Raw genomic sequence first — 14,747 nt, 5'->3', positions numbered from 1 at the left:
TCACTCCTACCACCCCAAAATAAGAACAACAGGAGAAGGTTTGTCTCCAATTATGGAATTAAATTTGTTTTCTTTTGAACTAGATGGCAGGGGGGGTTTTGTAAACTTATCCTAAAGTCTGTCAGTAGTGTTTTATGTGTGCTTTGGGAAGAAAGGACAGAGGTGACCAAGATTAATGTTGTTCATATTTTCTTCTCTCACAGAATGTTGATGAAGCCGTCAAAATTGCCAGAGAAATAGGTAAAATATTAGTTTTTTTTAACATGCCACTATTTTATTGTTAGATTATGTAAGCAACACATTGTATTCTGAGCCATCCGGCGCCTATGGGGAATGGAGCGGTGGTGGCGGTTGGGGTGGGTGGGTTGTAGTTGGATTGGAGCCAATGGTTTTATTGGCTGCAAGAATCTGCCACTTGTTGGACAATCTCCCCCAAAATATTACTGCTCATCACACACTAGTATTCTTCGCATAAACATTGAATATGAAAACTATTTACCATATGTTTACCCTTCAAACAATAATGCTTTACACTGTAACTATATTTTAGTGCTAAACAATGTTAATGTAAAATACAGCAAAATTAAATTAAATGACTGCACTCACTAATACATGAAATGCCATATTTTCAGAGGATGTTACTGTTAATCAGACTACAACTACACTACTCTTATTTATGAATGTAAATAATCTGAAACTATCTTTTCGTACCTATTTTACATAACACTTGAAATATAATTGCATAATCAAGCAGTTGCTTAATATGCTGTGAAATATTTGCTGGTTCCATGAGAATTTAGGATGCAAATTCTGGATAAACGAGAGTTTACTGTATGTAACTATGAATGTGTGTGTATAACATATCTATTACAATTACTGTCATGAAGTTTAGTGATATAATCTTGGAGAAGGATAAATGGAATGGAGATACACATGTGAAAGATTTGTTCCGTTATTTTCTTTTGTTGAGTAAACCTTTTAATTATTCAATATAATTTTAGCTGTATTTTTTCTTGCTTACTTTGTTGTTACTGTCTTTTCTTTCCTCAATCTGTCTCCAGCAGAGAGACATTACTTCTGGTCTGACAGAGCAACCTTAAGGTTCTCCTTTGTAACTGGTCACGAGACGATTTGAAAGAATTGTCCAGGGTGACCTGTTGGCAGCCTTGCTCTCCCCCATCAAAAAAAAACACGCATTTGCATGCAGATTTGCTATCTTATCATGTAAAATTCCTGTTCACTTGACAAGAGGCTAATAACACTATAATATCAACTGGATTCATTATTGTATAATGGAAACACCCATTCATCCCAACAGGTCTGTGCCAGTGGCTATGTTCCATCTGAACCGTCACCCAACCATCTTTAGCTCACCCTGTCAAGAAGTCCTATTTATTTTGCCTTTGTGAATTCCATTCTCTCTCATTTCTTTTCTCGATTTCCCCTTAAATGCACATAGTTACAAAGTACAAAGATGTCATTCATTTTGCTATTCTTTAATAATTTAAGCCGGAACTAACATTTCATTTTGTCCCTTGTTTGTTCTATTTTTTTAATGACTATTTTCTTTTGAGTGGGATGAGGAAAGAGAGTGAGTTGTCTGACAATAATCAATGTAACTGCAGTGAGCCTAATGTACATGGAATAATCCTGCAAAGTTTCACCATGTTATATTACTGAAGTTGACATATTGACTTTGCGATGCGGCTCTTGATGAAAGTAGCAACAACGCACAGGAAAGCATGTGAAGGTTGTTTTCAGCGAACCAGTTGCCTTGAGCATTGTTGGGCATATGGTCAGCTGTCACGCTCACGTGATCAAAGTGAAAACATATCTAATTGTTTCCTGCTGCTAGGGTATCCCGTCATGATCAAGGCTTCAGCAGGAGGTGGTGGGAAAGGCATGAGAATAGCCTGGGACGATAACGAGACCAGGTAAGGCCATGGTCAGAAACAATAAGAATCCCAATGTGAACTCATTGAAGTTATATTATGCGTTACCATTTTCGTACTGGCAATGATGAAAAGTGAAAGTTTGGATTGCAGAACTTTTTGTTGACCTAGAGGTGTAAGTGTTGGAAGCACTGGCTGAGGCAGACAGTCAGCGTAAACAGAGCACGGCAGGCCAGTTGTTTTCGTTTCATTTGCTTGAGAGGGTGCTGCTAAAGCAAACAACCAGTGAAGCCCCGTTTGTTTGCTAGATTCATTGGAATGTCATTCACTCCTCTTTGCTACTGTTTACGTAGACCCACTTGGAGCCAGATGCTCCATTTGTGATACCTAGCCCTCTCTAATCCTGGGGAGAAGTGTGAAAAATAGGAGGAGGCAACACCTATCTTGTGAGGAGGAATGCAAACACTGCAACCAAACCAACACCATTTGTGCTCATTATCTAATACGTGGCAAACTAGTTGGTGCCAGACCAAATTAAATTAATCACTAAGTGATTTTAATTTTTTTCAAACTAATATATAACTTTTGCCATCAAATGAACTATACATTTTAGTTGATTATAAAAGTGTTTTATCTAGACCAGTCTGAAGAAGAGTCTCGAACCAAAACATCTCCCATTCCTTTTCTCCAGAGATGCTGCTTGTCCCGCTGAGATAATCCAGAATGTTGTGTCTATTTTCATAGTGATGTAAATACTCTGCATGTCTTTCATTCATTGATCTTTATCTCTGCACATCACAGTCTATATCTCTCGTTTCCCTTATTCTGACCCGAAACGCTCCCATTCCTTCTCTCCAGAGATGCTGCCTGTCCCGCTGAGTTACTCCAGCTTTTTGTGTCTAACATGACGTACTTCTTTGCTAACGAAGCTGAGGGGAGGAATGTGCACACATTCTCGCTGTCCAAGCACGATGTGAGGAGGGCTCTGACACGGATGAACACGAGGAAAGCTGCAGGCCCCGATGGCATCTCGGGGCGAGTACTCAAGTCCTGTATTACGCAGCTAGCTATGGTGCTCACTACAATATTCAACCTCTCCCTGGACAAGTCTGTGGTCCCTGCCTGCTTCAAAAAATCCATAATTGTACCGGTACCAAAAAATGCCTCCCCAGCCTGTCTGAATGACTACCGTCCGGTGGCCCTCACCTCGGTAGTCATGAAATGCTTTGAGAGGCTGGTCAAGAAACACATCTGCACCTTCCTCCCTCGCAACATGGACCCGTTACAATTCGCAAACCGTCCAAACAGATCCACGGACGATGCGGTCTCCCAGGTTTTGCACACCGCTCTCTCTCATCTTGACAGCCAGAAGGGGGGCTACGTGAGGATGCTGTTCATAGACTTCAGTTCAGCCTTCAACACGATAGTCCCCACCAGACTGGCCGAGAAGCTACTGGAATTGGGGCTCAACACCCCCCTGTGTGCCTGGGCCCTGGACTTTCTCACCGCCAGGCCCCAGGTAGTCAAGATGGGAGGGAATACATCGAAGTCCCTCACCCTGAGCACAGGATCCCCCCAGGGTTGCGTCCTCAGCCCCCTATTGTACTCCCTGTACACACATGACTGTGTGGCTAGGTTCAGCTCCAACTCTATAATCAAGTTTGCTGATGACACTGTGGTGGTGGGCCTGATCTCAGACAACGATGAGAAGGCCTACCGGGAGGAGGTGGCTGATCTGGCACTCTGGTGTCAGGACAACAGCCTCCTCTTGAACATCAAAAAAACTAAGGAGCTGATCGTGGACTTTAGGAGGGCACATCATCCGAGGACGTACACTCCATTGAGGATAAATGGGGATACTGTGGATAGGGTGAGCTGTTTTAAATACCTGGGAGTCCACATCTCTGAGGATATGACATGGACATCACACGCCTCAGCACTCATGAGTAAGTCAAGGCAGCGCCTTTACCATCTCAGGCAATTGAGGAAATTCAGAGTGTCTCCAAGGATCCTCCAGTGCTTCTACTCAGCGGCTGTGGAAAGCATCTTGTCCAGAAATATTACAATCTGGTTTGGGAATTGCTCTGCCCAGGACAAGAAGGCTCTGCAGAAAGTAGTGTGTTTGGCCGAACGCACTATGGGAACTTCACTCGCCCCCCTGCAGGAACTATACATCAGGAGCTGCAACTCCAAAGCCAATAAGATCATGGGAGACGCCTTCCACCCCTGCAACGGACTGTTCCAATTGCTACGGTCAGGCAAACGCCTCTGTTGCCATGTTGTGAGAACGGAGAGGTTGAGAAGGAGTTTCTTCCCAGAGGCCATTAGGACTGTAAACTCCTATCTCACCAGGGACTAACTTTACTGGACCACTCTACTGCTTTTTCCCTTTTTCCTTCCTCCCACAATATTTAATGTGTAAAAGAATATGTGATTCTGTTACATTCTGTTTGTAGTTTGTTTGGTTGTTTGTTTGTTTGTTATTTTTGCACAAAGTCCGCGAGCATTGCCACTTTTCATTTCACTGCGCATCTCGTATGTGTATGTGACGAATAGACTTGACTTGAATTGACAGCAACTTTCAAACCTTTTAGGTTTAGGTGTAGGTTTATTATTGTCACATGTACTGAGGTACAGTAAAACACTTTGTTTTGCATGCTATCCCAATAGATCAGATATATTATACAAATAATTAGGTCAGACTCAAGTAGAACATTGTAGTGCCCATAATGGAGTGGTGATTCAGACAGTACCCTAGCTCAGTGGTGGACTGGGTCTAAAAATATTAGTTACCAGGAGACAAAGGGGGCCCACTTGATATAGGGGCCCACTTGATATAGGGGCCCACTTCATCAGGGGCCCACTTGCCATCGCGCAAGCTGACACCCTGGCCAGTCCGCCACTGCCCTAGCTTATGGATAACAGAGGGGAAAAAACTGTTCCTGAGTTTGGTGGTGCACGCTTTCAAGCTTCTGTACTCACTGCTGGACAGGAACAGGGAGATGAAAGGGTTTGGACAAGTCTTTGCTTGTGATGGCTGCAGCATGAAGTGTAGATAGAATCAATAGTGGGAAATCTGGTCTGGACTGGACTGGATCTCCCTCTCTCTGCAATTTCTTGCGATCTTGAGCAGAATTCTCTTCAAATCAAGCTGTGATGAAACCCAACAGTGTGCTTTCTATGGTGCATCTGTTAATATTTGTAAGAGTCATTGGAGACATGCCAAATTTCCTTAGTCTTCTCAGGAAGTAGAGGCAATGGTATGCCTTCTTAGCTGTCGTATCAATGTGGTTGTTCCGTGACAGATCATTGGTCATATTAATGCCAAGGAACGTGGAGCTCTCAACCATCTCGACTTCAACACTGTTGATGCTGATTGGGGCGTGTACTCCACTACCCTTCCTGAAGTTAATTAGCTACTTCGTCTTGCTGACTGAGAGAAGGATTAGGAGTGCAGCACGATTGGCAGCCCTGCCAACAGTAGTTTTATTTTTTTTATTTTTAGTGTGTGTTAAAAGTCTGTGTAAATGTTCTCCGGTTTGTTTTATGTGGGGAGGGGGAAACTTTTTTTCAGTTTCTTACCTTGCCGGAGATGCGATTGTTTTCCGGGTCACATCTCCGGTCGCTCTGCTGAAGATGGAGATGGAGGCCTCCACGGACTGACTTTGTGCCCCACCGCGGGGCGTGGACTTAACATCGGAGACGATCCCTTGCCCGGGATTGCTCCAACAGCGGCCTGCAGACTTACCATCAATGGCTCGCAGTCTTGGGAGAGGCTAGTCGGGACCTCCAACGACGCAGAAGTCTGACCAGCCCCGGCCCGGGTTCCGATCATCGGCACGAGGGAGCTGACATCCCCCCGATTCAGGAGCTGATTACACTGGTGCGGAGGGCCCGACCGCCGGCTACGGGAGTCAAGATCGTCCCGTCAACGGAAGGCTCGAGGCCCCCGACCATGGGAGAGATTTGAACCTCTTTTCGTCTTCCATCACAGTGAGGAATGTGAAGGAGTCACTGTGGAGGATGTTTATGTTAAAATGTATTCATTGCTCTTTATTTGTATGACTGACTTGGCAAATGAAATTCCTCGTATGTTGCAAAACATACTTGGCTAATAAAGTATTATTGTGATTGTGATTATTGTCAGGGTACCATGTTACTAAATTCTCCATCCTGTACTCATCGTTGTTTGTGATTTGGCCCACCACAATTGTGTCAGCTGCAAACTTGTAGCTAGAGTTGGAGCCAAATGTGACTGTACAGTTGTGAGTGCTATTTAGCCCATCTGCCTCAAAACCTTCCTGTCAAAATGTCTTTTAAACATTGTAATTGTATCTGCCTCAACCGCTTCTTCTGGCAGCTCATTCCATTAACCCAACATTCTCTGATAAAGTTGCCTTTCAGAACGCTCTTAAATCTTTTCTCCCTCAACTTAAACCAAGTCCTCTAGTTTTAAGGGCCTGTCCCACTAGCATGCGATAGTATGCGATCGGACGCCACTTCGATCGCCGGAGGCGTCCCACTTGTGAAGTTGTGCAGGGCTGGTCCCGACATCATGCGGGGCTCCAAAAATCTTGCACTGTCCGAAAATCCCGCGTGACAACGGCCTGTCGGCCCGCAGGCGCATTGAGGGCGTACGCAACGTCTCGACGGGCGTACGCAGTGTCTTGACATCGTACGCAGCGTCTAGACGGCGTACGCCTAGCGCGTGGCGTTGCGCGATGACGTCACCGCCAGACGCCGTGCGACGTCCAAATTCAGTCGGCCACCTCCTGCCCAGCTGATTGGTGAGTATGATGTCGGGACCAGCCCCGCACAATCCACACGCCTCCGCGGTTCGTAGTGGGACCAGCCCCGCGAGGCCGTACGCCTCAAGCGACCACGTTTGGTCTTGCTTGACGCATGTAATCGCATGCTGGTGGGACAGGCCCTTTAGACTTCTCATTGGGGTAAAAGGACGATGATCATAGATACCATATCTATGATCCTCCTGTTTTATAAACCTCCATTATGCCACCCCTCAGCCTCTTAAACTACAGGGAAAACAGTCTAAGCAAATCCATTTATTTTTATACCTCGACTTCCATTTTCTCCCCCAATAAGGAATCAGCCAACTGAGAAAAGGCAACACCAGGGAAATATCTTTATGTGCTTCATGCACAGAATATCGGTATTAAAATGGTTGCCTATTTAGAGTTACAGGCCTGTCCAACTTAGGTGATTTTTTTGCCGACTGCCGGCGACTGTCACAATCGTAGCAGGTCGCCGGAAAGGCGGCGACTGGAACCCCCCCCCTACGACAATGTCTATCACAAGCTACGACAAGCTACCGACAACTGGTGACCTATCAGGACGTCCACCTACGTCCACACCTACGACAACCTACGACCACACAACCAAAGTCAACCTACCTCCACCCGTGACAAGCTACGACCCGCAATAGACAATAGGTGCAGGAGTAGGCCCTTCGAGTCAGCACCGCCATTCAATGTGATCATGGCTGATCATCCGTAATCAGTACCCCATTCCTGCCTTCTCCCCATATCCCCTGACTCTGCTATTTTTAAGAGCCCTATCTAGCTCTCTCTTGAAAGTATCCAGAGAACCGGCCTCCACCGCCCTTCCAGGCAGAGAATTCCACAGACTCATAACTCTCTGTGTGAAGAAGTATTTCCTCGTCTCCGTTCTAAATGGCTTACCCCTTTTTCTTAAACTGTGGCCCCAGGTTCTGGACACCCCCAACATCGGAAACATGTCTCCTGCCTCTAGCGTGTCCAAACCCTTAATAATCTTATATGTTTCAATAAGATCCCCTCTCATACAAGCCCAGCTGCTCCATTCTCTCAGAGTAGACAAGCCAAGCCGCTCCATTCTATCAGCATATGACAGTCCCGCCATCACGAGAATTAACCTTGTAAACCTTCGCTGCCCTCCCTCAATAGCAAGAATGTTCTTCCTCAAAAATAGCGGGGTCAGGGGATATGGGGAGATGGCAGGAACGGGGTACTGATTGGGGATGATCAGCCATGATCACATTGAATGGCGGTGCTGGCTCGAAGGGCCGAATGGCCTACTCCTGCACCTATTGTCTATTAATTAGGGGACCAAAACTGCACACAATACTCCAGGTGTGGTCTCACTAGGGCCCTATACAAATGCAGAAGGACCTCTTTGCTCCTATACTCAACTCCTCTTGTTCTGAAGGCCAACATGCTATTTGCTTTCTTCACTGCCTGCTGAACCTGCATGCTTACTTTCATTGACTGATGAATAAGGACCCACAGATCCCGTTGTACTTCCCCTTTTCCCAACTTGACACCATTTAGATAATAATTTGCCTTCCTGTTTTTGCTACCAAAGTGGATAACCTCACATTTATCCACATTAAACTGCATCTGCCCACTCGCTCAACTGCATTCTCATAGCATCCTCCTCACAGTTCACACTGCCACCCAGCTTTGTGTCATCTGTAAATTTGCTAATGTTACTTTGAATCCCTTCATCTAAATCATTGATGTATATTGTAAATAGCTGCGGTCCCAGCACCGAGCCTTGCAGTACCCCACTAGTCACTGCCTGCCATTTTGAAAGGGACTTGTTAATCCCTACTCTTTATTTCCTGTCTGCAAACCAATTTTCTATCCATGTCAGCACAGTATCCCCAATACCATGAGCCCTAATTGTGCCCACTAATATCCTATGTGGGACCTTATCAAATGCTTTCTGAAAGTCCAGGTACACTACATCCACTGGCTCTCCCTTGTCCATTTGCCTAGTTACATCCTCAAAAAATTCCAGAAGATTATTCAAGCATGATTTCCACTTCATAAATCCATGCTGACTCGGACCGACCCTGTTAGTGCTATCCAAATGTGTCGCTATTTCATCTTTTATAATTGACTCCAGCATCTTCCCCACCACCTAACTGGTCTATAATTCCCTGTTTTTTCTCCCCCGCCTTTCTTAAACAGTGGGATAACATTAGTTACCCACAAATCCACAGGAACTGATGCTGAACCTGTCTGCGACAACTGAAGACAATTGAAGACAATTCAGTCGCCGGTACCTGTCGCCGGTTGACGTAGGTTGACGTAGGTAGTCGCCAATGGAATTCACCGTAGTCAGCACCTGGCGACAACCTGCGACATCCTACGACAGGAGAAGACAGGAGAAGCCCACAGTCGCTGAAAAGTTTTGAACATTTCAAAATCCAGCGGCGACCAGAAAAACGTTACGCCTCTTTAGGCGACTTGAGGAGACTACTCACGACCATACAGGTGTCACGCCGCGACCATGTGGCGATAGCCTAGTCGCCTGTAGTTGCCAAAACAATTGCCTAAGTGGGACAGGGGCTTTAGAGAATTTTTGCCAGCTGAATATTCTCTGAATAGTGATTCTCCTGCCAAAAGCAAATATCTTTCATTTACACTTTCTAACTGTTTGTTAGAAACTCATTTTTTCATTTTCCCTGAAATATTTCACAGAAAATTCACTGCAAAATTGAGTCTACCCACTCTGCATTATCAGCAAGACAGTGATATCCTTCCCAAAACGTGGGACCCAGAATTGATAACATTGCCCTGCATTAGGCCTACCCAGTGTAACAATTTCCCCTTGCACCTACAAAGATAAGCAAGCTGTTGCTGATGAATATTTTATGCGCTTAGATAACTTATTGGATAAATGTTTCTTGATATTTATCTGGTGAATTTTAACAAGGTTGGAATGCTGTCTGTCATCAAACTGAAATGAAGCTTGTATATTTGAGGAAATAACCCTCACTGCTCTCCTTTCTGTCATTCAGTGGCTTGAGGTCCTCTTTTAGAGCAATTTTGCAGTAGACAGTCTATTGTACAAAATCAAAGGGAGAAGAAATGGAACTTGACTGAAACTAGAAATTCTAATAACAGCTAGATAATTTCTCCAGAAAAATACAGTGACTGGAAGATGGTTCCGCACAAATGAATCTCTCTCACATGCAAGCTGAGTGGTGGTCTGACTTGATGGGTATTACTCAATCATATCCACTCTGGTTTGGAATAGCAAAAACAGTCACACAGCATGGAAATAGGTCCTTCAGCCCAAGATGCCATGTCTACACAAGTCCCACCTGCCCACGTTAGGCCCATAATCCTCTGAACCTTTCCTATCAATGCACCAAAAGCCAAAAGCCTTTTCAAAGTTGTTATTGACCTTCCTCAAATACTTCCTCTGGCAGCTTGTTTCATATACCCACAATCTTCTGTGTGGAAAATGCTATTGGGTTAATATTGTGTTAATGTATTATATTCAGCATTTGTTACTTTAATACCATCCATAGTTTGTAGATTGTGATGAGATAAAGTTGTGGAATTAACGTCTCGAATCACACCTATATTTTTCCTTTTAATTAATTTAATGCGAGTCATTTTATTTCAAACCACCAAATGAAGAACTGACTAGGTCACCACATTCTTGCTCCCTGTTGATCAAGTCAATGGTAACACTCTACATCTGGGTTCCTGATCACAATGGTTTGCCTCCAGCAATTGATGTCCTAAGCAGTAAAATTTTCTTTCTAAACCCCAAATTCTCTCTTCTTTAAGATGTGCTTAAAACATTCCTCTTTGAATTAATTTCTATGTCTCGGTGTCAAATTTTGTTTGATAAGTCATGCCTGTTAACCCTCAGTGGTTGTTTGACTATGCAAAAGACAATACATTTAATATACCGTGCATGATGTGTATACTTAGTTTGCGACTTAATCCTTTTCCAGTTCATCACCTGAAAAGTTGTGGTAAAAGTATCCTCAATAATTCTGTGCAGAGTATGTCCTTAATGCAGAGGTGGTGCATTTTATTTGATCAATTTACCTAACATCCTGAGAATCTGATATTTATCCGATCATAGTATAAACATTAAGCATCTGACACTCCCAATTTGCTGGTTACTGATTGGCATTTCTTGGAGCTATAACCGTATTGAACTGGATGGGCAGAATAAATAATAACAGTAATATTATCCTTTTGTGGACCTTGCATATCTTTATGGTCTACTTTTTTATTTTTCACTCTGAATGGTCCTTGCAATATTTCCTACAATTGATTTTTTCAGATGCTCGTGTTCTAGTTTATTTTACTTTTATTTCCTTCCTACAATTTTTACTACACACTATTTTTGTCACTGCCCTTTATTTTGCAGGACCCAGTTCCTCCAGTGGAAACGTCAGTCCTTCAGTCTTCTGTACCGTGTTCACTGATGAGCAATTGACTCGGGCTTACTGCTAACTTGTTTGCACTTTCCGTACTGCTGCATGAACGTTCCTTTCTTAAGAAAGAAGAGGAAATTATAGTGTACAGAAGCCCTTCTATATTCTCAAGATGTCCTAGAGTGCTTTAGGGTTAATTAATTACTTGCTCAAGTGTGGTCTTTCAAAGGACAGCCAATTTTCAAGTCCTTTAGATTGACCGGAACAGATGTCTGCAGGGTGACATTTCCCTTCAGATATTGCACTCGCTTATTATTTCATTGAAATGTCGTTCTGCTTTTCCCAGTTAAGTGCTGCAGTGGGATCTGACCTGTAATCCCCAGCATAATAAGGGAGCCAAGTGGTTCTTTGCCAATTGAGATCCTACTTGGAACCATTACATTTTATGCAACTGGAAGAGGCTAAGTTCCTTGCCGAGAAATCTGAAACAAATCCCCGTCTCGACCATAGCCACAGGAGCAGGGAAGGGCTTTACTGACCCTTATGTGCATTTTTATTTTCCATTAGGTTAAAGCTGATCTGTAGAATACATTTCACTTACCAGCCATTGACTCTATAACCCTTCACTTGCTACCAAGCATCAGTTAATCCTAGTTTTTAATTTTTCAATTGAAACCATTCTCCAGAGCTTTTTGTCGGGGACGTTTCCGAGTAAAACATTAGTAGTGATCTTTAAAGCAACCACTAGTGGCCAAGTCAATGGATATTTTTACGGCAGAGATGGACACATTCTTGATTAGTTAGGGTGTATGAAGAGAAGGCAGGAGGATGGGGCTGAGAGGAAAAGAGATCTGCCGTGATTGAATGGCGATGTAGACTTGATGTTCTGAATGGCCTAATTCTGCTCCTGTAACTAATGAAATTATGAACATTGCCCATAGTGGCTTGAAGTCAGTGGTATTGAATATTAAAAATGAAGGTCAATGTGCAGCAGCCATTAAATATGTACATTTAGCACGTGACTGAGGACGAATTTATGTTCCACTGGCTTTTGGTGTGGTGAAGAAGAACTTCCTGATATCTTCCGTGGACAATGTCACAACAAAATGCAGATGCTGGAATATGGAGCACAAAACAAACTGCTTGCGGAATGTGATAGGTCAAGCAGCATCTGGGGAGGTGAAGGAATGGTCGACATTTCAGCTCGAGACCCTGCACCAGAACTGAGAGTGCAGATGGAAGATAGCCAGTATAGTTGAAAGGGAGGGATGAGCTGGAAGCTAATAGATTATATATGTACCGTATGTAGGTATGGTACCATACTGTACAGAACCTACCGTATGAACCTACCTATCCAAGGATGACTCGCACCCTGGCCACTCCCTCTTTCCCCTCTCCCATCAGGCAAAAGGTATAGAAGTGTGAAAACGCACACCATCAGATTCAGGGACATTTTCTTCCCAGCTGTTATCAGGCAACTGAATCATCCTACCACAACCAGAGAGCAGTGCTGAACTACTATCTACCTCTTTGGTGATGCTAGGACTGAATATAATCATGTATTGTCTTTCTGATGACTGGTTAGTACCTAACACAAGCTTTTCACTGTACCTCGGTACACGTGACAATAAACTAAACTAAACAGAACATGTTGGGCAGACTGAATTAGGTGGGGGAAGGGAGGGGTGTGTATTGAGACATCGGCTGGAAACCAGGTGGGAGAGGGCAGGGGGAGGGTTAGAGACAGAGCCTTAGGGCGATAGGAGGAATCAGATTAGGAAGGTGTGATGAGTAGATGGACATTGCCTCTCTCGTAACCTAACCCGTCTTTACAGGTGAGGCTGAGTTTTGCATGCATCTCCTCTAACATGATCTATTACATTCAATGGTTGCAATGTGGCATCCTCTACATTGATGAGACCATGTATATACCAGATGATCAATTTGCAGAGTAATAGTGCTATATCCGCATTAGCTCTCTTGAGATCCTTTGCTTTATCATTTCAAATCCTCTCCCCATTCCCATACAGACCTAACCGTCCATGACTGCCAGGGTGAGGCCAAATGTAAAATAAGAAGAACAGCACCTCATATTAGAAACACAGAAACATAGAAATTAGGTGCAGGAGTAGGCCATTCGGCCCTTCGAGCCTGCACCGCCATTCAATATGATCATGGCTGATCATCCAACTCAGTATCCCGTACCTGCCTTCTCTCCATACCCCCTGATCCCCTTAGCCACAAGGGCCACATCTAACTCCCTCTTAAATATAGCCAATGAACTGGCCTCAACTACCCTCTGTGGCAGAGAGTTCCAGAGATTCACCACTCTCTGCGTGAAAAAAGTTCTTCTCATCTCGGTTTTAAAGGATTTCCCCTTTATCCTTAAGCTGTGACCCCTTGTCCTGGACTTCCCTAACATCGGGAACAATCTTCCTGCATCTAGCCTGTCCAACCCCTTAAGAATTTTGTAAGTTTCTATAAGATCCCCTCTCAATCTTCTAAATTCTAGAGAGTATAAACCAAGTCTATCCAGTCTTTCTTCATAAGACAGTCCTGCCATCCCTGGAATCAGTCTGGTGAACCGTCTCTGCACTCCCTCTATGGCAATAATGTCCTTCCTCAGATTTGGAGACCAAAACTGTACGCAATACTCCAGGTGTGGTCTCACCAAGACCCTGTACAACTGCAGTAGAACCTCTCTGCTCCTATACTCAAATCCTTTTGCAATGAAAGCTAACATACCATTCGCTTTCTTTACTGCCTGCTGCACCTGCATGCCTACCTTCAATGACTGGTGTACCATGACACCCAGGTCTCGCTGCATCTCCCCCTTTCCCAATCGGCCACCATTTAGATAATAGTCTGCTTTCCTATTTTTGCCACCAAAATGGATAACCTCACATTTATCCACATTATACTGCATCTGCCAAACATTTGCCCACTCATTTGCACTTGGGTAGCCAACAATGTGAGCATTGAATTTTCTAATTTCTGGCCATCCACACCCCTTGTCTTCCTTTCCCACTCCTGCTGGTCCACTCAGGGTCACTCTCTCTTTGTCACCTTTTCCATCCCACTTCTCCTCCCCTTGTCGGACTTCGCATCTGACCTCACCAGCTTCCATGTGAGAAAGATGTAAAAAGAAATAAAACATTGCTGCTAATGAGAGTCCCTTAACTATTGAATTAAATAATTAATCAATCTATTGGTCAGTGAGTGGTAATTATGTCCATTGTTAAATATCTCAACATACTTCACAAGATGGTTAGCAAACAAACTTCTGCATTGAACCACACAAAGAGATATCAAGGTGACTAAAAAGTTGATTGAAAAGTGATGTTTTAAGGAGCATCTTAAAGGAGCAAAGAGGGGGAAGAGGTATGTTTCTATGTTTCTATGTTTCTATAAGGAGGGAATTTCAGAATTTAAGATCGAGGCAGCTGATGCTATTACTGCCAATGCAGGAGCAATTAAATTGGAAAACTTACAGAACTTTAATGGTGAAAAGATGTTGCAGTACAGTTGGATGTATTGGGACGTAATGGGTGAGAATTCTAACATGTAACTGTTTCATATCAAAATACCCCATTTGGATTTGCAAGCACAGGGGTATGAATGAAGGAATCGTAATACATTTTCTAGGATTACAATACAATTATTATTGC

General features: G+C 43.8%; 1 protein-coding gene across 1 annotated transcript in view; it reads left to right on the top strand.

Moving 5' to 3' along the window:
• pcca (propionyl-CoA carboxylase subunit alpha) overlaps nt 1-14,747 on the top strand; it is a 426,732-nt gene that overhangs the window by 162,502 nt on the left and 249,483 nt on the right. Inside the window, exons 8-9 of the mRNA XM_055636654.1 lie at nt 204-240; nt 1,856-1,934. Of these exons, the coding sequence (XP_055492629.1) occupies nt 204-240; nt 1,856-1,934 (116 nt within the window). The remainder of the gene's footprint in view (nt 1-203; nt 241-1,855; nt 1,935-14,747) is intronic.

This window comes from Leucoraja erinacea, chromosome 6 (assembly GCF_028641065.1).
Source record: "Leucoraja erinacea ecotype New England chromosome 6, Leri_hhj_1, whole genome shotgun sequence".
In the NCBI taxonomy this organism is placed as follows: Eukaryota; Metazoa; Chordata; class Chondrichthyes; order Rajiformes; family Rajidae; genus Leucoraja; species Leucoraja erinaceus.
This window is presented reverse-complemented; position numbering and strand designations above follow the sequence as displayed.